The following is a 25,278-nucleotide window of genomic DNA, read 5'->3' as shown; positions in this document are numbered from 1 at the left end:
AGTAACATATACAGGAGAAGGGGTTACTAGCCCCTTGTTCCCAGCATTTTAGTCGCCCCTTACGGCACACATGGCTTACGGAGGAAGAATTCTGTTTCACTTCCCTGTGGAGATAAGAAGAAATAAGCAAGAACTAGTAAGAAAATAGAAGAAAACCCAGAGGGGTGTACTCACCTAATTGTTTGTACATGTATGTGTAGTGTGACATAAGTAGAAGTAGCAAGATGTACCTGAAGTCTTGCATATGTATGAGACAGAAAAAAGACACCAGCAATCCTACCATCATGTAAAACAATTACAGACAGCCATTTTACACTCACTTGGCAGGACAGTAGTACCTCCCTGGACGGTTGTTGTCTACCAATGTACTACCTAGGAAGGAGTGGATTATAATATTTAGGGGGAGCACTAAACCTGTAGGGGTCTTGCAGTGCCTAGGAAATGGGAGGCAATTGGGACCAATTCAGTTAAGGAGAAGAAAAATCCAATTCTTTGGCACAAGAGCCTCTCGCCAGCCTCTAGGAACCTCCCTCATGAGGAATGAGGAGTGGAAACGTACCCACTGCCTACCCACCAGTTCTTGCACACATTTTGCTATTCTTTCATATCTTTCATGTATTACAGTGTTTATGAGGTATTTTCAGAGTAAATCAAATGCAACTGATGTTTTTCAATCACATTTTCCTAAATTTATGCTTTCAGGGGTCATGTCTACTAGATGACATACAAGCAAACCATTTGGCTTGTTGCAAAGCTTGTGAAAACAATCATTTGTTTACAAAGTACTCTTATTTACCTGCAAACTGGAGCCACTTACCGTACTTCCATCCTGTCTTCCTTATTGTTCTGTGGTTATGTTGAGGAACTCTAATCTTATTATGTGTTGCAAAACTACGTTAATTAAACATCCCAGTTTGTAGCCCCAAGGCTAACCTCATCTAGGAGTCCTCTACTCGTATCCATAATTTATATATTAAGCTTCAGACCTAGTACAAGTGTCAACACTGATCAGACTCAGATGACAGTCATTACACTTTCTGTAAGTAGTACACAAATTCCCAACACTTGTTATTAATGAAGGTGGCTAAAGGCCAAGTAAGCACATTCAGGCATCATTAGCGACCATTACAATACACACATAAAACAACCTATCGCATGACTAAGCTGTTTAGCAAGATGTTCAAAATGTTCACTTACCTTCTACTGTTGTGAACAATGTCCATGTAGTCAATTGATCGGGCATAGAAGCCATCTTCATTAATAGCTCCCCAGAAAGTAGACCAAGCTTGGCCCTCACGAATTACTGCTGCACCAAGAATGGGTCTAGGAAAGAAATAGCACATTCAGTGAACAGCAATGAACAACAATGTAGTATAGGAAAGGACAATGAAACAAGAATTTAAGCTCTATCATATATTTATAAGGGCTCAGATATGAATCGTGGCATTTATAAAACACTTAAAAATCATCTTTAACTATAAAGAAAATATTATCCCTTACACTAAATGCTTAAGTTAAATATGTAAACAATTATTGTAAATACAAATTAAAAATATTTAAATAAAAATAATCCCAAACAAATACAACAGAATTCATGTACAGTATACATAGCAAAAAAAGTTATAAATAAATACCAGTCAAAACTTTGACTTTTAACCCTTTGACTGTTTCAGTCGTATATATACATCTTACGAGCCACCATGTTTGACGTGTTTATACTCAAAATTTCTAGCAGCTTCAAATCAAGCAGAAGAAAGCTGGTAGGCCCACATGTGAGAGAATGGGTCTGTGTAGTCAGTGTGCACCATATAAAAAAAATCCTGCAGCACACAGTGCATAATGAGACAAAAAAAACTGACCATGTTTTTGGATTAAAACGCCGACTTTGTGGTGTATTTTCGTATAGTTTTTATGGTTGTATTCTCGTTTTCTTGGTCTCATTTGGCAGAATAGAAAACATACAATAGAAATAGAGGTGATCTTTACTGGTTTTACTATGAAAAGAACCTTGAAATGTAGCTCAAAGTAGGGGAAATGTTTGATTTTTGCCAATATTCAAAAGTAAACAAATGATGTCATTGTCCAATAAATGTCCAACTAGCCATTCTAATATGCAGTCATGAATGGGTTGACATTATTTATATAGTTATTACAATATTGCAGTAGTCTGCATAACAGTAAATCTTCTATTTTTTGTTTGAATACAAATTCAAAATAGAAAGCAAGAGTAATATCAGAGGGGCCTGGAGATGTGACTGATGAACAAAGAAAATGTTATTTTAGAGCCAGGAATGTCTACATCGTTCATTCTGGACCCTATTTTGAAACTGGCATATTTTTTAATTTGCGTGAAATTGGCCAAATTGCAAATTTCTGACCACGTTATTGGATAATTGAAATAGCTATGAGTTTGGTCAACTGGAACAATGGAATTAGCTGAAAATAAGGCTCAAAGTGGGTGAAATCGCCGATTCATATATATCGCCGAGGTTGCTAACTTCGTGAGAGCGTAATTCCGTAAGTTTTCCATCAGATTTCATTCTTTCAGTGTCATTACCATCGGGAAAAGATTCTCTATCATTTCATAATAAAAATTTTTTTTTTTTTTTTTAATTTTTTGACACCAGGAGACACCTCAGGATTTGAGGTTGCGACAGTCAAAGGGTTAATAAAGACTTCTCATTCATAATGAGGTGCTTCAAATACCAGTGCACATTTCTCAAGAGAAAATGATAACCCTACAATATTTATAATTACTGCTATTTATTTAAAACTGAATAGTTTTACTCCCATAATTTGGATTAACCCTTTCACTGTCCATGCTGGAGTACTATGGGTTTGAGGTCACTGTCTGTGCCGTAGTACTATGCTATGAGCTCAGTTCACTCATAAGCAGTGAGCAGTAAATTTGGGCTAGATAAGAGAGAATGGGTCTATGCAGTAAGGGTGCACCATATAAAATAATCCTGCAGTATGCAGTGCATAATGAGAAAAAAAAAACTGCAACCGTGTTATTGGTTTAAAACAGCAACTTTGAGGTGTATTTTTGTATGGTTTTTATGGTTGTATTCTCGGTTTCTTGGTCTCATTAGGAAGATATATTACAGAAATAGAGATGATTCTGAGTGGCTTCAGGACTGAAAATTAAACTCAAATTAGGAGAAATGCTCAATTTTTGCCAATATTCAAGAGTAAACAAATCACGTCATTCATGCAATACACATCTAACTGGTGGGCCTAATTTGCATTTGCAAATGCTCTGATATTATTTATACAATTATTACAATATTGCATAACAGCAAATCTAACTTTTTTTTTTTTTTTTTTATTATCACACTGGCCGATTCCCACCAAGGCAGGGTGACCCGAAAAAGAAAAACTTTCACCATCATTCACTCCATCACTGTCTTGCCAGAAGGGTGCTTTACACTACAGTTTTTAAACTACAACATTAACACCCCTCCTTCAGAGTGCAGGCACTGTACTTCCCATCTCCAGGACTCAAATCTGGCCTGCCGGTTTCCCTGAACCCCTTCATAAATGTTACTTTGCTCACACTCCAACAGCACGTCAAGTATTAAAAACCATTTGTCTCCATTTACTCCTATCAAACACGCTCACGCATGCCTGCTGGAAGTCCAAGCCCCTCGCACACAAAACCTCCTTTACCCCCTCCCTCCAACCTTTCCTAGGCTGACCCCTACCCCGCCTTCCTTCCACTACAGACTGATACACTCTTGAAGTCACTCTGTTTCGCTCCATTCTCCCTACATGTCCGAACCACCTCAACAACCCTTCCTCAGCCCTCTGGACAACAGTTTTGGTAATCCCGCACCTCCTCCTAACTTCCAAACTATGAATTCTCTGCATTATATTCACACCACACATTGCCCTCAGACATGACATCTCCACTGCCTCCAGCCTTCTCCTCGCTGCAACATTCATCACCCATGCTTTTTTTTTTTGAATAAAAATTCAAAATGGAATTTATGAGCAAAGTCTGGGAACATAACTAATGAACCGAGGAAATGTTATTTTAGTGCCAGGAATGAGTGCACTGTTTATTCCGAACCCTATTTTGATATTGGAATATTTTGAAATTTGTGTGAAACTGGCCAAATTACCAATTTCTCGTGACTTTAGTGGGCAGTTGAAATAGCTGATTGGGTGGTATCTTGTACTCAATTGATAAAATGGAAGACATATTAGTGAAATTTGGGAATTGACGTGTCGGCAGATGGATTTATGAAGGATGAGGTTAATCATAGAACTGATGAGGGAAAAAAGGTGAGTGGTGCGTTGAGGTATATGTGGAGACAAAAAACGTTATCTATGGAGGCAAAGAAGGGAATGTATGAAAGTACAGTAGTACCAACACTCTTATATGGATGTGAAGCTTGGGTTGAAAATGCAGCAGCAAGGAGGCGGTTGGAGGCAGTGGAGATGTCCTGTCTAAGGGCAATGTGTGGTGTAAGTATTATGCAGAACATTCGGAGTGTGGAAATTAGAAGGTGTGGAGTTAATAAAAGTATAAGTCAGAGGGCTGAAGAGGGGCTGAGGTGGTTTGCTCATTTAGAGAGAATGGATCAAAGTAGAATGACATGGAGAGCGTATAAATCTGTAGGGGAATGAAGGCGGAGTAGGGGTCACCCTTGAAAAGGTTGGAAGGAAGGGGTAAGGGAGGTTTTGTGGGCGAGGGGCTTGGACTTCCAGCAGGCATGCCTGAGTGTGTTCAATAGGAGTGAATGGAGACAAATGGTATTTGGGACCTGACGAGCTGTTGGAGTGTGAGCAGGGTAATATTTAGTGAAGGGATTCAGGGAAACCAGTTATTTTTATATAGCCGGACTCGAGTCCTGGAAATGGTAAGTACAATGCCTGCACTTTAAAGGAGGGGTTTGGGATATTGGCAGTTTGGAGGGATATGTTGTGTATCTTTATATGTGTATGCTTCTAAACTGTTGTATTCTGAGCACCTCTGCAAAAACAGTGATAATGTGCGAGTGTGGTGAAAGTGTTGAATGATGATGAAAGTATTTTCTTTTTGGGGATTTTCTTTCTTTTTTGGGTCAGGATATTGGCATTCTAATACTGCATTTTTAAAACTATTCCAACCCTCTTCAACCCCCCCACTACTCATACTTGCACCAGCCCACCTTTCTGCCAATAGTTGCTTATATCTCACCTGAACTTCCTCCTCCCTTAGTTTATACACTTTCACCTCCCTCTTGCTTGTTGTTGCCATTTTCCTCTTTTCCCATCTACCTCTTACTCTAACTGTAGCTACAACTAAATAATGATCCGATATATCAGTTGCCCCTCTATAAACATGTGCATCCTGGAGCCTACCCATCAACCTTTTATCCACCAATACATAATCTAACAAACTACTTTCATTACGTGCTATATCATACCTTGTATATTTATTTATCCTCTTCTTCATAAAATATGTATTACTTATTACCAAAACTCTTTCTACACATAGATCAATTAAAGGCTCCCCATTTTCATTTACCCCTGACACCCCAAATTTACCTACTTCCTCCACAACGTTTTTACCCACTTTAGCATTGAGATCCCCAACGACAAGTACTCTCTCCCTTCGTTCAAGACTCCCCACACATTCACTTAATATTTCCCAAAATATCTCTCTCTCCTCTACATTTCTCTCTTCTCCAGGTGCATAAACACTTACTATAACCCACTTTTCACATCCAACCCTTACTTAACATCACATAATCCTTGAATTTATACATTTATATTCCCTCTTTTCCTGCTATAATTTATCCTTCAACATTATTGCTACTCCTTTTTTTTAGCTCTAACTCTATTTGAAACCCCTGACCCAATCACATTTATTTTTACCCACTGAAACTCTCCTACCCCCTTCAGCTTTGTTTCACTTAAAGCCAGGACATCCAGCTTTGTCTCATTCATAACATCCACAATCATCTCTTTCTTATCATTCGCACAACATCCACGCACATTTAAAACATCCCACTTTGACAGTTTTCTTCTTTTTCTTTTTAGTAAGCTATACGGGAAAAGGGGGATACTAGCCCATTGTTCCCAGCATTTTAGTTAACTTTTACAACTCACATGGCTTATGGAGGAAAGATTCTTATTACACTTCCCCATGAATACGAAATGAAAAGCACTAAGAACATGAACTATTAAGATACATAAAAAAACTCAGATGTGTGTGTATACATAAATGTGTGCATTTATGTGTAGTGTGACCTAAGTGTAAGTAGAAGTATCAAGACATACCTGAAATCTTGCATGTTTATGAGACAGAAAGAAGACACCAGCAATCCTACCATCATATAAAACAAATATAGGCTTCCTTTTTACACTCACTTGGTAGGACGGTAGTACCTCCCTGAATGGTTGCTGTCTACCAACCTAATGTTACTATTTATTCCCTTAAGGTCATTTATATAAATTATAAGTAACAGGGGGCCTAAAACTGATCTTTGTGGATTGCCACATATGACTGGTCTCCATTTTGACTTGAGCAGCCCATTACTGCAAACTCTTTGTTGCCTATTTGTCAACCATAGCTATCCATGAGAGGTCATTCTACCCCTAGGCCATAGGCTGCCACTTATCTTTCAAGTCTTTTATGAGGGATTATTAAAAGCCAAATAGAAAACATCATACTCTTCATCATGGTCCACTACCTCAAATGCTTTAATAGTCAGAAACTTTGTTAAGCATGATCAGCCTCTTATGAATTTGTGCTGGTTGTTCTACATACCTGGAGATACCTGGAGAGGGTTTCAAGGGTCAACGCCCCCACAGCCCATTCTGTGACCAGGCCTCACGATGAGCTCAGCTTTCTCAGATAAGCTGTGAGCAGTAAATTTGGGCCTAGATATGAGAGAATGAGTCTGTGCTGCAAGTTTGCACTATATATAGAAAAAAATCCTGCAGCACGCAGTGCATAATGGGAAAAAAAACTACGACCATGTTTTTGGTTTAAAACAACAATTTTGCTGTGTCTTTCCGAGTGGTTTTTATGGTCGAGTTCTCAGTTTCTTGGTCTCATTTGATAGAATGGAAGATATGTTACAGAAACAGAGATGATTCTGATTGGTTTCAGGACAGCAAGTAGCTTGAAATTGAGCTCAAAGTAGCATAAATGTTTGATTTGTGCCGATATTCTACAGTACATAAATGATGTCACTCGTTTAATGTGTGTCCATCTGGCCAGTCTAATACACATTTAGCTATGTGCTGACAATATTTATACAATTATTTCAATAATACAGTTGTCTGTATAACAGTAAATCTTCTATTTCTTGTGTGAATAAAAATTCAATATGCAAAGCAAACGTAATATAAGACAGGCCTGGGGATGTAACTAATGAACAGAGGAAATGTTTATTTAGCGTCGGGAATGCCTACGTTGTTTATTTTGGACCCTATTTTTAAATTGATAATTTTTTAATTTTGTGTGAGATTGGCCAAATAACCGATTTCTGATGATTTTATTGGGTAGTTGAAACTGGTAAATGAGCAGTTTCTTGTACTTAATTGATTGATTCAGTTTTGTAAGGTATAACAGGTAGAGCTTTGTTTATGAACCTAGAGTTATATGAAGCAATAATAGATAAATACGAGAAAGACACACATTTGATGCACATATTTTCTTCACTATAAAAACAACAAAAAAATTTACTAGGGTAAATAATAAGCGAGAAAAAAGAAGTAGGTTACACTTTTCCTGAGCAAAAATAGTAAGCTCCAGTTTTACAGTGGACCTCCAGTTTTCGTACGGTCTGTATAACATATAATTCGGTTTTAGAACACTTTTTTGGGCTAAAATTTTGGTCCAGTTTTCATACCCCAATCCAGAAATCATACTTATCATACACGCCTGCCTTCCCGGGAAGGCCGTCAATCTGGATCTGTCACTGGTTGAGTGAGCATTCATCCAAAACATTTCACAATTTTTATGCTTGTTTATTGATTGCAACTGCGAAATAAGCCACCATGGGCCCAAAGAAAGCTCCTAGTGCCAACCCTATGGTAAAGAAGGTGAGAAACACAATAGAATTCAAGGAGGAGATTGTATAAAAATACGAAAGAGACTCCAGAAACAGAGCTCTCTAAGGACTTCAGATATCAAAGCCCAGAGAGGGGTTTGATACCTGAAGTCCTTATGGAGGAGGATTCCCCTTCCAAACAATAACCGTAACTCCCTCCCCCCTCCTCGCCTTCTTCAATACGCCGACAAGTCTTCAATAAAGGTTTGTTGTAAAAGTCAACTAAAATGCCGGGAACAATGGGCTAGTAACCCCTTTTCCTGTAAAGATTACTAAAAAGAATAATAAGAAGAAAATTGTCAAAGTAGGAAGTCTGAATGTGTGTGGATGTTGTGCAGATGATAAGAAAGAGATGATTGTGGATGTTATGAATGAGAAGAAGCTGGATGTCCTGGCTTTAAGTGAAACAAAGCTGAAGTGGGTGGGAGAGTTTCAGTGGAGAGGAATAAATGGGATTAGGTCAGGGGTTTCTAATAGAGTTAGAGCTAAAGAAGGAGTAGCAATAATGTTGAAGAATAAGCTATGGCAGGAAAAGAGGGACTATAAATGTATTAATTCAAGGATTATGTGGAGTAAAATAAAGATTGGATGTGAAAAGTGGGTTATAATAAGAGTGTATGCACCTGGAGAAGAGAGAAGTGTAGAGGAGAGAGAGAGATTTTGGGAAATGTTGAGTGAATGCGTGGGGAGTTTTGAATCAAGTGTGAGAGTAATGGTGGTTGGGGAATTCAATGCTAAAGTGGGTAAAAATGTTATGGAGGGAGTAGTAGGTAAATTTGGGGTGCCAGGGGTAAATGTAAATGGGGAGCCTTTAATTGAGCTATGTGTAGAAAGAGATTTGGTAATAAGTATTTTATGAAAAAGAGAATAAATAAATATACAAGGTATGATGTAGCACGTAATGAAAGTAGTTTATTAGATTATGTATTGGTGGATAAAAGGTTGATGGGTAGGCTCCAGGATGCACATGTTTATAGAGGGGCAACTGATATATCGGATCATTATTTAGTTGTAGCTACAGTTAGAGTAAGAGGTAGATGGGAAAAGAGGAAGGTGGCAACAACAAGTAAGAGGGAGGTGAAAGTGTATAAACTAAGGGAGGAGGAAGTTCGGGTGAGATATAAGCGACTATTGGCAGAAAGGTGGGCTAGTGCAAAGATGAGTAGTGGGGGGGTTGAAGAGGGTTAGAATAGTTTTAAAAATGCAGTATTAGAATGTGGGGCAGAAGTTTGTGGTTATAGGAGGGTGGGGGCAGGAGGAAAGAGGAGTGATTGGTGGAATGATGAAGTAAAGGGTGTGATAAAAGAGAAAAAGATAGCTTAAAGAGAGGTTTTTACAAAGCAGAAGTGTTATAAGAAGAGCAGAGTATATGGAGAGTAAAAGAAAGGTAAAGAGAGTGGTGAGAGAGTGCAAAAGGAGAGCAGATGATAGAGTGGGAGAGGCACTGTCAAGAAATTTTAATGAAAATAAGAAAAAATTTTGGAGTGAGTTAAACAAGTTAAGAAAGCCTGGGGAAAGTATGGATTTGTCAGTTAAAAACAGTAGGGGAGTTAGTAGATGGGGAGATGGAGGTATTAGGTAGATGGCGAGAATATTTTGAGGAACTTTTAAATGTTAAGGAAGAAACAGAGGCAGTAATTTCATGCACTGGTCAGGGAGGTATACCATCTTTTAGGAGTGAAGAAGAGCAGAATGTAAGTGTGGGGGAGGTACATGAGGCATTATGTAAAATGAAAGGGGGTAAAGCAGCTGGAACTGATGGGATCATGACAGAAATGTTAAAAGCAGGGGGGGATATAGTGTTGGAGTGGTTGGTATTTTTGTTTAATATATATGAAAGAGGGGAAGGTACCTAGGGATTGGCGGAGAGCATGTATAGTCCCTTTATATAAAGGGAAAGGGGACAAAAGAGACTGTAAAAATTATAGAGGAATAAGTTTACTGAGTATACCAGGAAAAGTGTACGGTAGGGTTATAATTGAAAGAATTAGAGGTAAGACAGAATGTAGGATTGCAGATGAGCAAGGAGGTTTCAGAGTGGATAGGGGATGTGTAGATCAAGTGTTTACATTGAAGCATATATGTGAACAGTATTTAGATAAAGGTAGGGAAGTTTTTATTGCATTTATGGATTTAGAAAAGGCATATGATAGAGTGGATAGAGGAGCAATGTGGCAGATGTTGCAAGTATATGGAATAGGTGGTAAGTTATTAAATGCTGTAAAGAGTTTTATGAGGATAGTGAGGCTCAGGTTAGGGTGTGTAGAAGAGAGGGAGACTACTCACCGGTAAAAGTAGGTCTTAGACAGGGATGTGTAATGTCACCATGGTTGTTTAATATATTTATAGATGGGGTTGTAAAGGAAGTGAATGTTTCCAGATACTTGGGAGTTGACGTGTCGGCGGATGGATTTATGAAGGATGAGGTTAATCATAGAATTGATGAGGGAAAAAAGGTGAGTGGTGCGTTGAGGTATATGTGGAGTCAAAAAACGTTATCTATGGAGGCAAAGAAGGGAATGTATGAAAGTATAGTAGTACCAACACTCTTATATGGGTGTGAAGCTTGGGTGGTAAATGCAGCAGCGAGGAGACAGTTGGAGGCAGTGGAGATGTCCTGTTTAAGGGCAATGTGTGGTGTAAATATTATGCAGAAAATTCGGAGTGTGGAAATTAGGAAAAGGTGTGGAGTTAATAAAAGTATTAGTCAAAGGGCAGAAGAGGGGTTGTTGAGGTGATTTGGTCATTTAGAGAGAATGGATCAAAGTAGAATGACATGGAAAGCACATAAATCTATAGGGGAAGGAAGGCGGGGTAGGAGTCGTCCTCGAAAGGGTTGGAGAGAGGGGGTAAAGGAGGTTTTGTGGGCAAGGGGCTTGGACTTCCAGCAAGCGTGCGTGAGCGTGTTAGATAGGAGTGAATGGAGGCAAATGGTACTTGGGACCTGACGAGCTGTTGGAGTGTGAGCAGGGTAATATTTAGTGAAGGGATTCAGGGAAACCAGTTATTTTATACAGTCGGACTTGAGTCCTGGAAATGGGAAGTACAATGCCTGCACTTTAAAGGAGGGGTTTGGGATATTGGCAGTTTGGAGGGATATGTTGTGTATCTTTATATGTGTATGCTTCTAAACTGTTGTATTCTGAGCACCTCTGCAAAAACAGTGATAATGTGCGAGTGTGGTGAAAGTGTTGAATGATGATGAAAGTATTTTCTTTTTGGGGATTTTCTTTCTTTTTTTGGTCACCCTGCCTCGGTGGGAGACGGCCGACTTGTTGAGAAAAAAAAAAAAAAAAATTATATATATTTCTCATTGTTTTCTGAAAGTAAAACTATAGTTATTCTTTAAAAAATGTATTTTTTGTTAATATTTTTGGGTGTCTGGAACGGATTAACTGTATTTACATTGTTTCTCATGGGAAACATTAATTCGGTTTTCGTATGTTTCTGATTTAGAACGACCTTCTGGAACGGATTAAGTACGAAAACCGGAGTGCCACTGTATATGAAAACTTCTTTTACAAAAAGCAGCTACACAAATGACTGTTGTTCATAATAAAAAAAAAAAGTCCGAAAAAGTGTCACAAGCTTCATTTATGCTTGTTTTAAATTTAAGAAAGTGCTTAATTACACTTACCTATTATGTTCTAGAAGAAGGGCTAAGGTGTCCGCATTGTCTAGGTGAACATCTCCATCTACACTGAAGAGCGCATCACAGCTGTTCTTTAAGCATAATTCTCTGAAAAAAAATAAAATAAATTTTATTTCAAATTGCAACAAATCATTCATGTACTTCTTGGGAACTCAAGAACAATTCTATGCTGCAGAACAGATATTCCCATGCCAGCCAGCATTCTGAGTTATAAATAAATGTTGCTGCCCATTTATCTTCACACCCAGAGCAAAGAAACTACTTGGCAAGCTATTGGCCTCTTTGCTTTCGTCGGGAATCAAATTACTTCATAACTTAAAGAAGGAAACATTTCCCATCATTCACTAAACAGCCATGTTGCCAGAAATGTGCTGACATCACAATTCAAATGACCCTCCAAACTATGACATCCCCACTACTCTTGAGTGCAGTCACCATGCTTTTCCCTTCCAAAGCTGAAGTCCAGCTAACTGGTTTCCATGAATCCCTTAATAAATACTATCTTGCTTACATCCTAACAACACATCAAGCTCTAAAAACCACTTATCTCCACTCAATCTGATCTAACACACTCGCAAAACCTGCTGCATACTGAAGCCCATAGCACTCGAAACCTTTACCACCACCTTACAACCTTTCCAGGATGACCCCTACCCATCCTATTCAACCCAGCATTATACACTCTCTTAGTCATCCTGTTCTCTTCCGTCTTTTCTAAATGCCCAATCCACTTCAACAACCCCTCCTCAGTCCATTAAGTTAAGCAAACCTCTCGTAACCCCACACCATCTCCTAATTTATACTCCCTGAATTCTCTACATAATATTCATAACACACTTAGTTCTTGAAAACTAAATCTCCATTGCCTCTAGCCACCTTGCTGCAATGTTTAAAGACCATGCATCACCCATATGAATGTGTTGGTAGCAATATGGTACCTTTTCCCTTTTGTCTTCGTAGATGAACTTTTATCTTTCCACAGAAATCTCAACTTAGCTCTTTTCCCCGTCATCTAGCGTATAGCTTGCCTCATCTTTCATAGAACCATTTGGTAACATGTCCACTCCCAAATATCTGAATACATTCTCTTCCTCCATGCTCCCTCCCTACAATCTGATATCCAATCTTTCAGTGACTAACCTTCTTGTTACTCCTATTTTTTTCCTTTGTGTGTTCATTTTGTATTTCCTCCTGATGATACTGAATACATACAATACTTTAATTTTAAGATTAATCCAGTATCAATGTCTATCAGCATCAATGCTGATAGGAATTTATACTGTAATACTGTACTCACAATGCTAAGTTACGGGCATGCCACTCCTTCATGTTATCATCAGCAGAGATCACCTTTGTAGAGCGGTAGCCAGCAGAGTTTTGCTCTGCTACCCATGTATTCACAAGATCTTCATGCATCTCAGCCTAATTCAAAGAACAGAAAATTAATAATTATTTCCAAGACAATTCAAGAAAGAATGATTTCTGTTCAAGTTTAAGGGATACTGCAAGAACAATCAATCACAAGGAAATGGTAAATTACATACATGTATACATAAAGTCATCTGGAACATACAATTTGGCCTGTATCACAAAATCATAGTAGGTCTCAGCTACTTTCTTCACCCATTCCATGTCAATTCACCACACAACTATCCAGATTTCTACTGATTATGACTAAATATAAAAGTGCAAAAAAAAAAAAAAAGTAGCGAGAAGACTTGATGATCTAACCACGTATTAGGAGAAACTTTTGAGCCAACTTTGGTTAAGAGGAAAAAGAGGAGATATGATAACTTTCAAGATAATAAAAAGATATGAACAGGATGATAATAAACTATGTACGATAGCGGTAACTAGTGACATGGTCCTCAGACAAAGAGAGAAACTAAAACCTAACAAATCCCCAGGTCCTGATGAACTGTTTGCAAGGGTGTTAAAGGAATGTAAAGAGGAACTTACCATACCTTTGGCTAATCTTTTTAACATATCACTAAAACTGGCATAGTGCCTGAAAAGTGGAAAATGGCAAATGTAATACCTATTTACAAGGCAGGTGGCAGGTCCTTGGCTTCGAACTATAGACCAATAAGCCTTACCTCCATAGTGGGAAAATTTATGGAATCAATAATTGCCGAAGCAATTCGTAGCCATCTTGACAGGCACAGATTGATTAATGATTCTCAACACGGTTTTACAAAGGGGCGTTCCTGTCTTACGAATTTACTAACTTTTTTCACTAAGGTGTTTGAGGAGGTAGATCATGGTAATGAATATGATATTGTGTATATGGACTTCAGTAAGGCTTACGATCGAGTTCCACACCAGAGGCTATTGAGGAAACTTAGGGCACACGGAATAGGAGGAGAAATTTTTTCCTGGGTAGAGGCATGGCTGACAAATAGACAGCAGAGAGTTTGCATAAATGGGGAGAAATCAGAATGGGGGCACGTCACAAACGGTGTTCCTCATGGGTCAGTGTTGGGCCCGTTGTTCACAATTTACATAAACGACATAGATAAGGGAATAAATAGCGACATAAGCAAATTTGCTGATGACACCAAAATAGGCTGTCCAATTCATTCTAATGAGGACATTAGAGCACTCCAGGATGATTTGAATAGACTGACGCAATGGTCGGAGAAGTGGCAGATGCAGTTTAATATTGACAAATGCAAAGTTCTAAATGTTGGACAGTTAAATAACCATGCCACATATAAACTAAATAATGTAGATCTTAATACTACCGATTGCGAAAAGGATTTAGGAGTTCTGGTTAGCAGTAATCTAAAACCAAGACAACAGTGCATTAGTGTTCGCAATAAAGCTAACAGAATTCTTGGCTTCATATCTAGAAGTATAAATAATAGAAGTCCTCAGGTTGTTCTTCAACTCTATATACCCTTGGTTAGGCCTCATTTAGACTATGCTGCTCAGTTCTGGTCACCGTATTACAGAATGGATATAAATGCTCTGGAAAACGTACAAAGGAGGATGACAAAGATGATCCCATGTATCAGAAATCTTCCCTATGAGGATAGATTGAGGATCCTGAATCTGCACTCTCTCGAAAGGCGTAGAATTAGGGGAGATATGATCGAGGTGTATAAATGGAAAACAGGAATAAATAAAGGGGATGTAAATAGGGTGCTGAAAATTTCCAGCCAAGACAGGACTCGCAGCAATGGTTTCAAGTTGGAAAAATTCAGATTCAGGAAGGATATAGGAAAGCACTGGTTTGGTAATAGAGTTGTGGATGAGTGGAACAAGCTCCCGAGTACAGTTATTGAGGCTAAAACGTTGTGTAGTTTTAAAAATAGGTTAGATAAATACACTTCTTCTATTTTCTTAGTTCTTGTTCTTGTTCATTTCCTCATATTTCCATGGGGAAGTGGAAAAGAATTCTTCCTCCTTAAGCCATGCATGTCATAAGAAGCAACTAAAATGCCAGGAGCACAGGGCTGGTAATCCCTTCTGTACACATTACTAAATTTAAGAGAAACTTTCATTTTTCTCTTAAGGCCACCCTGCCTCGGTGGGATGCGACCGGTTGGTTGAAAAAACAAAAAACTAGTACACAAGCCTCTTACTCAGTGATTGCTTGAAAACTGAACATGACAGACATGTGCGGTACAGTGCATGCAAATCATAAGCATATGGCAAGGCTCAACACAAGCACCCTTAGTGGTGTGGTGCTGGTGTTTACTGCCAGATGTCACACTGTTGACATCAATTCACCTAAACAAAATGACAGACAGTGGCAAGCAGAATAAAGAGATCAATGAACTCATTGCAAAACCTGTGGCTGTGATTGACTACATCCTCAGTATGCATTTAGTGGACAAATGTGACATGCAAATTGGGTATGCCTGCACTCTGCAAGAGGCGGTGGGGATGTTGTAGTCAAAAGGTAATCCAAATCATGATATCCGCACACTTCTGGCAAGAAAGAGTGGCCATATGATGGTTAATGATTTTTTGTGCGAGTCATCATGCGTTGGCAAGATATAGCATCGAGGATAAAAATGCAAACAAAAATTAAGAAAAAAAAAAAGACGAGTTATCAACAAAGCCATATTTTTATATGTTAATTTGTTGACAAGACACAACTGAACCCTTGGGCATCAGACGTGTCCTGGTAATGTCCAGTGACCTGAAGGAGAATCTACCCAGCTACCATGCTTTCTTCCTGGAAGTACTCACTTAACAGCAACCAAGCTGCTAAAGCGAACGGAATGTGGGTAAAAAAAAAAAAATTATGTTTGAGGACACAAGACTATGGGGGTAATGGTGGTAGAGTAGGTGAGGAGTTTGTTTTGTATCCAAGTGTAACTACTCTCCCTACCTACAATTCCTAAAAACCTCTCTGCATTAACTTTAAAATAGCTTCTCTCTCTCTCTCTCTCTCTCTCTCTCTCTCTCTCTCTCTCTCTCTCTCTCTTGCTCACACCTCTCGTATTTCCATGTACTCTTATGTCCTCATGAGTAGCTTTTAATGAAGTTTACTCACTGAAGGTACAGTACATACAGTATATGAGGGAAGGATGAGTCAACAGTTATGTTTATTGGGAGGCTATGAGTAAACAAACCTGCCAGTTTAGGTATTTTCCCAATGTATCTTGTCCAGTGAAAAGCTAATTACGTGTGTTGGCCAAAGGAACACGAAACAAGTGCTCTAAAAGAGTGCTATCATTAGTACCCATTTTTGGCCAACACAAGGTATGAAAAGAAAAATTATTACTTCTGACTCTTAAGGTCAAGCAACTACAGTGCTGCATGCACCGCTATGTCTCAATATTATGAGAGTGCACAAAAACTCACCAGATTATATACAAGTAAATCAAGCTTGTCCTTTGGGTAATTAAGGCTGGCAACTTTGGCCAACATTTCTTCCAGAAATGGCATCGGTTTCGCTACAAACACTGCAATCAGTACCCGAGGATATTCTTCTCTCTGTGTAAGAAAAAAGAATTGTATTATATAAAAATCACTTAAGGATTTTTGCTTGCATATAAATCTATAACTACTTAATAATTTATGATGAACTTACAAGCTAATTTAATTTTCGAAGTCCCATAGAAGAGCTACTGTTGAAAAAACAGCAGTGGTTACATCTTTTGCTACATTTATTATGCAGCTCATTACATGATTGGCCTGACATTTTTTAAATCAATTAGAAAAATCTACCATCTTACGTGTAACAAATTTGATACCGACTTTTTTTTATTAATATGGCATCCAGGTTGCTGTCAAACACTTTCTTTTTAATTCACATGCCTTATTATTAATACAAATTTTATTTAACAGAGCCATCTCCCACTGAAGCAAGGTGACCTGATAAAGAAGAAACGTGAAGTTTTTCTTTTTATATTTAGTAATTCATATAGAAGAGATTTATTAATACAATTATCATTAATATAAATATTACAGGTAGTAGGTTGGTAGACAGCAACCACCCAGGGAAGTACTACCGTCCTGCCAGATGACTGTGAAACAGAAACCTGTAACTGTTTTACATGATGGTAGGATTGCTGGTTTCTTTTTCTGTCTCATAAACACGCTAGATAACAGGGATATCTTGCTACTCCTACTTACACTTTGGTCACACTTCACAGACACACACATGTATATATATATTCATACATCTAGGTTTTTCTTCTTTTTCTAAATAGCTCTTGTTCTTTATTTCTTCTATTGTCCATGGGGAAGTGGAAAAGAATCTTTCCTCCGTAAGCCATGCATGTCGTATGAGGCGACTAAAATGCCGGGAGCGATGGTCTAGTAACCCCTTCTCCTGTATACATTACTAAAAAAGAGAAGAAGAAAAACTTTATAAAACTGGGATGCTTGAATGTGCGTGGATGTAGTGTGGATGACAAGAAACAGATGATTGCTGATGTTATGAATGAAAAGAAGTTGGATGTCCTGGCCCTAAGCGAAACAAAGCTGAAGGGGGTAGGGGAGTTTCGGTGGGGGGAAATAAATGGGATTAAATCTGGAGTATCTGAGAGAGTTAGAGCAAAGGAAGGGATAGCAGTAATGTTGAAGGATCAGTTATGGAAGGAGAAGAGAAAATATGAATGTGTAAATTCAAGAATTATGTGGATTAAAGTAAAGGTTGGATGCGAAAAGTGGGTCATAATAAGCGTGTATGCACCTGGAGAAGAGAGGAATGTAGAGGAGAGAGAGAGATTTTGGGAGATGTTAAGTGAATGTATAGGAGCCTTTGAACCAAGTGAGAGTAACTGTGGTAGGGGACCTGAATGCTAAAGTAGGAGAAACTTTTAGAGAGGGTGAGGTAGGTAAGTTTGGGGTGCCAGGTGTAAATGATAATGGGAGCCCTTTGATTGAACTTTGTATAGAAAGGGGTTTAGTTATAGGTAATACATATTTTAAGAAAAAGAGGATAAATAAGTATACAAGATATGATGTAGGGCAAAATGACAGTAGTTTGTTGGATTATGTATTGGTAGATAAAAGACTGTTGAGTAGACTTCACGATGTACATGTTTATAGAGGGGCCACAGATATATCAGATCACTTTCTAGTTGTAGCTACACTGAGAGTAAAAGGTAGATAGGATACAAGGAGAATAGAAGCATCAGGGAAGAGAGAGGTGAAGGTTTATAAACTAAAAGAGGAGGCAGTTAGGGTAAGATATAAACAGCTATTGGAGGATAGATGGGCTGAGAGCATAGGCAATGGGGTCGAAGAGGTATGGGGTAGGTTTAAAAATGTAGTGTTGGAGTGTTCAGCAGAAGTTTATGGTTACAGCAAGGTGCGTGCAGGAGGGAAGAGGAGCGATTGGTGGAATGATGATGTAAAGAGAGTAGTAAGGGAGAAAAAGTTAGTATATAAGAAGTTTTTACAAAGTAGAAGTGATGCAAGGAGGGAAGAGTATATGGAGAAAAAGAGAGAGGTTAAGAGAGTGGTGAAGCAATGTAAAAAGAGAGCAAATGAGAGAGTGGGTGAGATGTTATCAACAAATTTTGTTGAAAATAAGAAAAAGTTTTGGAGTGAGATTAGCAAGTTAAGAAAGCCTAGAGAAAAAATGGATTTGTCAGTTAAAAATAGGAGAGGAGAGTTATTAAATGGAGAGTTAGAGGTATTGGGAAGATGAAGAGAATATTTCGAGGAATTGCTAAATGTTGATGAAGATAGGGAAGCTGTGATTTCATGTATAGGGCAAGGAGGAGTAACATCTTGTAGGAGTGAGGAAGAGCCAGTTGTGAGTGTGGGGGAAGTTCGTGAGGCAGTAGGTAAAATGAAAGGGGGTAAGGCAGCCGGGATTGATGGGATAAAGATAGAAATGTTAAAAGCAGGTGGGGATATAGTTTTGGAGTGGTTGGTGCAATTATTTAATAAATGTATGGAAGAAGGTAAGGTACCTAGGGATTGGCAGAGAGCATGCATAGTTCCTTTGTATAAAGGCAAAGGGGACAAAAGAGAGTGCAAAAATTATAGAGGGATAAGTTTGTTGAGTATACCTGGTAAAGTGTATGGTAGAGTTATTATTGAAAGAATTAAGAGTAAGACGGAGAATAGGATAGCAGATGAACAAGGAGGCTTTAGGAAAGGTAGGGGGTGTGTGGACCAGGTGTTTACAGTGAAACACATAAGTGAACAGTATTTAGATAAGGCTAAAGAGGTCTTTGTGGCATTTATGGATTTGGAAAAGGCATATGACAGGGTGGATAGGGGGGCAATGTGGCAGATGTTGCAGGTGTATGGTGTAGGAGGTAGGTTACTGAAAGCAGTGAAGAGTTTTTACGAGGATAGTGAGGCTCAAGTTAGAGTATGTAGGAAAGAGGGAAATTATTTCCCAGTAAAAGTAGGCCTTAGACAAGGATGTGTGATGTCACTGTGGTTGTTTAATATATTTATAGATGGGGTTGTAAGAGAAGTAAATGCAAGGGTCTTGGCAAGAGGCGTGGAGTTAAAAGATAAAGAATCACACAAAGTGGGAGTTCTCACAGTTGCTCTTTGCTGATGACAATGTGCTCTTGGGAGATTCTGCAGAGAAGTTGCAGAGATTGGTGGATAAATTTGGTAGGGTATGCAAAAAAAGAAAATTAAAAGTGAATACAGGAAAGAGTAATGTTATGAGGATAACAAAAAGATTAGGTGATGAAAGATTGGATATCAGATTGGAGGGGGAGAGAGTATGGAGGAGGTGAATGTGTTCTGATATTTGGGAGTGGACGTGTCAGCGGATGGGTCTATGAAAGATGAGGTGAATCATAGAATTGATGAGGGGAAAAGGGTGAGTGGTGCACTTAGGAGTCTGTGGAGACAAAGAACTTTGTCCTTGGAGGCAAAGAGGGGAATGTATGAGAGTATAGTTTTACCAACGCTCTTATATGGGTGTGAAGCATGGGTGATGAATGTTGCAGCGAGGAGAAGGCTAGAGGCAGTGGAGATGTCATGTCTGAGGGCAATGTGTGGTGTGAATATAATGCAGAGAATTCGTAGTTTGGAAGTTAGGAGGAGGTGCGGGATTACCAAAACTGTTGTCCAGAGGGCTGAGGAAGGGTTGTTGAGGTGGTTCGGACATGTAGAGAGAATGGAGCAAAACAGAATGACTTCAAGAGTGTATCAGTCTGTAGTGGAAGGAAGGCGGGGTAGGGGTCGGCCTAGGAAAGGTTGGAGGGAGGGGGTAAAGGAGGTTTTGTGTGCGAGGGGCTTGGACTTCCAGCAGGCATGCGTGAGCGTGTTTGATAGGAGTGAATGGACACAAATGGTTTTTAATACTTGACGTGCTGTTGGAGTGTGAGCAAAGTAACATTTATGAAGGGGTTCAGGGAAACCGGCAGGCCGGACTTGAGTCCTGGAGATGGGAAGTACAGTGCCTGTACTCTGAAGGAGGGGTGTTAATGTTGCAGTTTAAAAACTGTAGTGTAAAGCACCCTTCTGGCAAGATAGTGATGGAGTGAATGATGGTTAAAGTTTTTCTTTTTCGGGCCACCCTGCCTTGGTGGGAATCGGCCAGTGTGATAAAAAAAAAAAAAAATTATGTATCAAAATACTGTTTAAAAAAAATGGATGCATCAAAGGAATTACGTCTATAGTAGTGAAATTATTTACAGCATGTGTGTGAACCCAAGGTAAGTTATAATGAACAGCTGTCAGTGAATAAACAGAAGAATGGAGTGTGACTAACCATGGTCCATGCATATAAGAATATAAGAGGCCCAACACTGTAATAACTAGCCACAGAGTTTACCATGATACGTATGTGGACCAAGGTTAGAGTCCCCCTCCATTTGTGTGTGCATGTGCAAACCAACATTTTCACTGATAAGAAAATACAGGTGAAGGGTTAAGATTTTCCTGCACTTCTGGTTAACACTTTCAGTGTCAGTCCCATTCTATCACAGCACTGAAGCCAGTGTCAGTCCTGTAATATGACGCCATGAGCTCGGTTCGCTCAGATAAGCTGAGAGTGGTAAATTTGGGGCTAAATGTGAGAGAATGGGTCTGTGGTAAGTGTGCATCATGTAAAAAAAAAAAATCCTGTTACAAGCAGTGCATGAGGGAAAAACTGTGTTTTTGGTTTAGAACAGAGAATTTGAAGTATATTTTCGTATGGTTTTCATGGTTGTATTGTTGTTTTCTTGGTCTCATTTGATAGAATGGAAGATATGTTACAGAAATAGAGATGATTCTGATTGGTTTCGGGACTGCAAGTAGTTTGAAATTGACCTCAAAATAACGGAAATGTTCGATTTTTGCCGACGTTCAAGAGAAAACAAATCGCATCATACATCCAATACATATCGACTAGTGGGTCTAATATGTGTTCACGAATGTGTTGGTATTATTTATACAATTATTACAATAATGCAGTAGTCTGCAAAACAGTAAGTCTATTTTTTGTGTGAATGAAAATTATAAATGGAAAGCAAGCATAACATAAGAGGACCTAGAGAAGTGACTAACGAACAGAGAAAACATTATTTTAGTGCCCGGACTGTTTATTCTAGGCCCTGTTTTGAAATTAGCCTTTCTTCAATTGTGTGAAATTTGCCAAATTATCAATTTCTGATCACTTTATTAAGTAGTTGAAAAAGGTAAATATGCAGTTTCTTGTACTCATTTGATAGAATAAAAGAAGTACTAGCGAATTAGCTATGAGTTTGGCTGAATGGAACAATGGAATTGGCCCAAAATAGGGCTCAAAGTGTGCAAAATTACTATGTAAACATAGCCAAGACCCCTCACTTTGCAAGAGCATAATTCCATGAGTTTTCCATCAAATTTCATACCTTTGGTTTCATTACCTTCAGAAAAAGTTTCTCTATCATTTCATAAGAAAAATAATTTTTCTCTGACCCTGAGAGGAAGTGCATGAGCAGAGATCTCAACAGTGAAAGGGTCAAGAAGAATTATTGAAACATTCTATTTTATTAATAAATGCTTTGTTTTAACATGCAGAAATTAAAAAAAATAGTAATTTTTTCAGAGAAAACCTTGCAACAGCTTGTTTCTGAAATTTTGGAATAGTTTTTTATGTGATCAAAAACTGCTAAATTTTATGAGCAGTACGAGACATACATACAGGCAACTTTTTAAGGTCCCGAGAATTTTCACGACATGAGAGACACCCATCATCATGAGTCCAAGATTTAGCAAGGTAGTTGCCGAGGGAGTTTAACTGGATCTTAGACAGTCCATTCCCATGAATGACCACTGGAGTAGACTGGTAGACTGTGTTAATAATCTTAACATCATGATCTTCAAACTTCAGTGACACATCACCTGGAAAACACAATGATTACAAAATACTGTACTACATACAGTGTAACATTTACTGTACCTCAATACTGAACTAAACATACATTTTAATATTGTATGATGCAGTAGAAGGTGGTAGTGGTGGTAGTAGTAGTAGGTGGCAATGACAGTAGTAGTAGTAGGTGGTAGTGGTGGTGATAGTAGTAGGTGGTAGTAGTAGTAGTAGGTTGTAGTGGTGGTGGTAGTAGTAGTAGGTGGTAGTGGTGGTAGTAGTAGTAGGTGGTAGTGGTGGTAGTAGTAGTAGGTGGTAGTGGTGGTAGTAGTAGTAGGTGGTAGTGGTGGTAGTAGTAGTAGGTGGTAGTGGTGGTAGTAGTAGTAGGTGGTAGTGGTGGTAGTAGTAGTAGGTGGTAGTGGTGGTAGTAGTAGTAGGTGGTAGTGGTGGTAGTAGTAGTAGGTGGTAGTGGTGGTAGTTGGTAGCAGTGGTGGTAGTAGTAGTTGGTAGTGGTGGTAGTAGTTGTTGGTAGTGGTGGTAGTAGTAGTTGGTAGTGGTGGTAGTAGTAGTTGGTAGTGGTGGTAGTAGTAGTTGGTAGTGGTGGTAGTAGTAGTAGGTGGTGGTAATGGTAGTACAATGGACCCCCGGGTTACGACATTAATCCGTTCCAGAAAGCGTGTCTTATACTGAATCTGTCGTAATCCTAATTAATTTTCCCCATAAGAAATAATGGAAATTCAATTAATCTGTTCCAGACACCCAAAAGTATTAAACAAAATAATTTTTTTACATGAAATATACATTTCCCTACACAGAAAACAATGAGACATGCAGAATAAATAAACAATAAAATAACACTTACCTTTATTGAAGCCTTATTGATGAGTGATGAGACGGAAGGAGGGGAGAGGATAGAGGTGTACCAGTGTTTGGAAGGGGAATCCCGTTCCATATAGACTTCAGGTACCAAGTCCTTATCTGGGATTACTTTCCTTCTTTGTTTTTTAAAGCCACTGGACCCCTGTCGCTCAAAATATCTGTCCAGAGAGCTCTGTTTCGGGCGTCTCTAAGATTTCCCTAGATAAGATAAGATTTTGTTCGGATTTTTAACCCTGGAGGGTTAGCCACCCAGGATAACCCAAGAAAGTCAGTGCGTCATCAAGGACTGTAACTTATTTCCATTGGGGTCCTTAATCTTGTCCCCCAGGATGCGACCCACACCAGTCGACTAACACCCAGGTACCTATTTGCTGCTAGGTGAACAGGACAACAGGTGTAAGGAAACGTGTCGAAATGCTTCCACCCGCCGGGAATCGAACCCGGGCCCTCAGTGTGTGAAGCGGGAGCTTTAGCCACCAGGCCACCGGGCCCTAAAATGAGACACAACATTGTCGTAGCAGATGTTGCCATCATGGCCTGCAACAGCTGTGTAAGGGTGATGTTCATCCATAAATATATGCACATAAGAAAGCAGGAATGCTGCAGCAGGCCTGTTGGCCCATACTAGGCAGGTTCTTCACAAACCATCCCGAGTTCTTTGCTGTTAACTGAGCCAATATTTTGATGCAAAAAAGTTACTTAATCCGATTTTTACGTAATCTGATGATGCCGTAATCCGGGAGTACACTGTAGTAGTAGTATTAAGGAGGAGGAGTAGGAGGAGGAGGAAGGAGGAGGAGGAAGGAGGAAGGAAAGAGAGAGGTAGAGAGAGAGGTAGAGAGAGAGGTAGAGAGAGAGGTAGAGAGAGAGGTAGAGAGAGAGGTAGAGAGAGAGGTAGAGAGAGAGGTAGAGAGAGAGATAGAGAGGTAGAGAGAGAGAGAGAGAGAGAGAGAGAGAGAGAGAGAAAGAGAGAGAGAAAGAGAGAAAGAGAGAGAGAAAGAGAGAGAGAAAGAGAGAGAGAAAGAGAGAGAGAAAGAGAGAGAGAAAGAGAGAGAGAAAGAGAGAGAGAAAGAGAGAGAGAAAGAGAGAGAGAAAGAGAGAGAGAAAGAGAGAGAGAAAGAGAGAGAGAAAGAGGTAATTGGCCAGCCCTTTGCTCTGAGCTCGCCACCACCGACTGGAATGCTCTTCTCCAGGGGGATGTTGACAACCAAGTGAAAGCCTTCACTGGACACATCCTTAATCTGCAACAAGAACACATTCCTCACCGGCAATATGTGACAAAGCCTACAGATCAGCCTTGGTTTGGCTTTCGTTGTAGAGAGGCTGCTACTGCTAAGTACAAAGCATGGCGAAGGTATAAGAGACATCCTACCACCTATAACAGGAACTTGCACATGCAAGCCTGTAGGCATATGGGTGATGTTCAAAAGTGGGCCATTACTAAATGGGAGGTGGACACTAAAAGAAAGTTAGCATCAGGTAGGGTAGGCTCCAAAACCTGGTGGTCCCTGGTCAAGGACAGACAAGGTTATCTGCCTGATGAACTTATTCCACCTCTAAATCGACAGGATGGGACCACCTCTACTAGTAGTCAAGAGAAGGCGGACCTCTTTGCTGAACACTTTGCTACCAAAATGCAAGTTCCTGATCCAGCAAGGGACCCTCCTTGGCTAGCTGCAAGAACTGTGTCAAAACTGTCAGTGGTGACAATAAGGCAGGAGGAGGTGCATTTCCTTCTTAAATCACTTGACCAAGAAAAGGCTGTGGGCCCAGACAAGTTGAGCCCAAGATTGTTGAGAAGATGTGCAGACCAGCTAGCAGCACCTCTAACTCGCATCTTTCAGCACTGCCTAGTACAGTGTAAATGGCCCTCTCCATGGAAAGAGGCAAATGTAGTCCCTGTTCACAAAAAGAAGAGCAGAGCAGAAATCAGCAACTACAGACCAGTGTCACTCCTGTCAATCACTGGTAAG

At 39.4% G+C, this 25,278-nt stretch overlaps 1 protein-coding gene across 1 annotated transcript in view; it reads right to left on the bottom strand.

The window, feature by feature from the left end:
- Positions 1-1,173: 1,173 nt before the first annotated feature.
- LOC128689496 (procollagen-lysine,2-oxoglutarate 5-dioxygenase 1) overlaps positions 1,174-25,278 on the bottom strand; it is a 74,105-nt gene continuing 50,000 nt past the window's right edge. The window contains exons 6-10 of the mRNA XM_053777857.2: positions 22,259-22,458; positions 16,522-16,653; positions 13,001-13,125; positions 11,689-11,790; positions 1,174-1,323 (exon numbers count right to left, since the gene is read on the bottom strand). Coding sequence (XP_053633832.1) covers positions 1,194-1,323; positions 11,689-11,790; positions 13,001-13,125; positions 16,522-16,653; positions 22,259-22,458 — 689 coding nt within the window. The 3' untranslated portion in view covers positions 1,174-1,193. The remainder of the gene's footprint in view (positions 1,324-11,688; positions 11,791-13,000; positions 13,126-16,521; positions 16,654-22,258; positions 22,459-25,278) is intronic.

The sequence above is a fragment of the Cherax quadricarinatus genome, chromosome 18 (assembly GCF_038502225.1).
Source record: "Cherax quadricarinatus isolate ZL_2023a chromosome 18, ASM3850222v1, whole genome shotgun sequence".
In the NCBI taxonomy this organism is placed as follows: Eukaryota; Metazoa; Arthropoda; class Malacostraca; order Decapoda; family Parastacidae; genus Cherax; species Cherax quadricarinatus.
The sequence above is the reverse complement of the archived record's forward strand: the minus strand, read 5'-3'. Positions and strand labels throughout refer to the sequence as shown.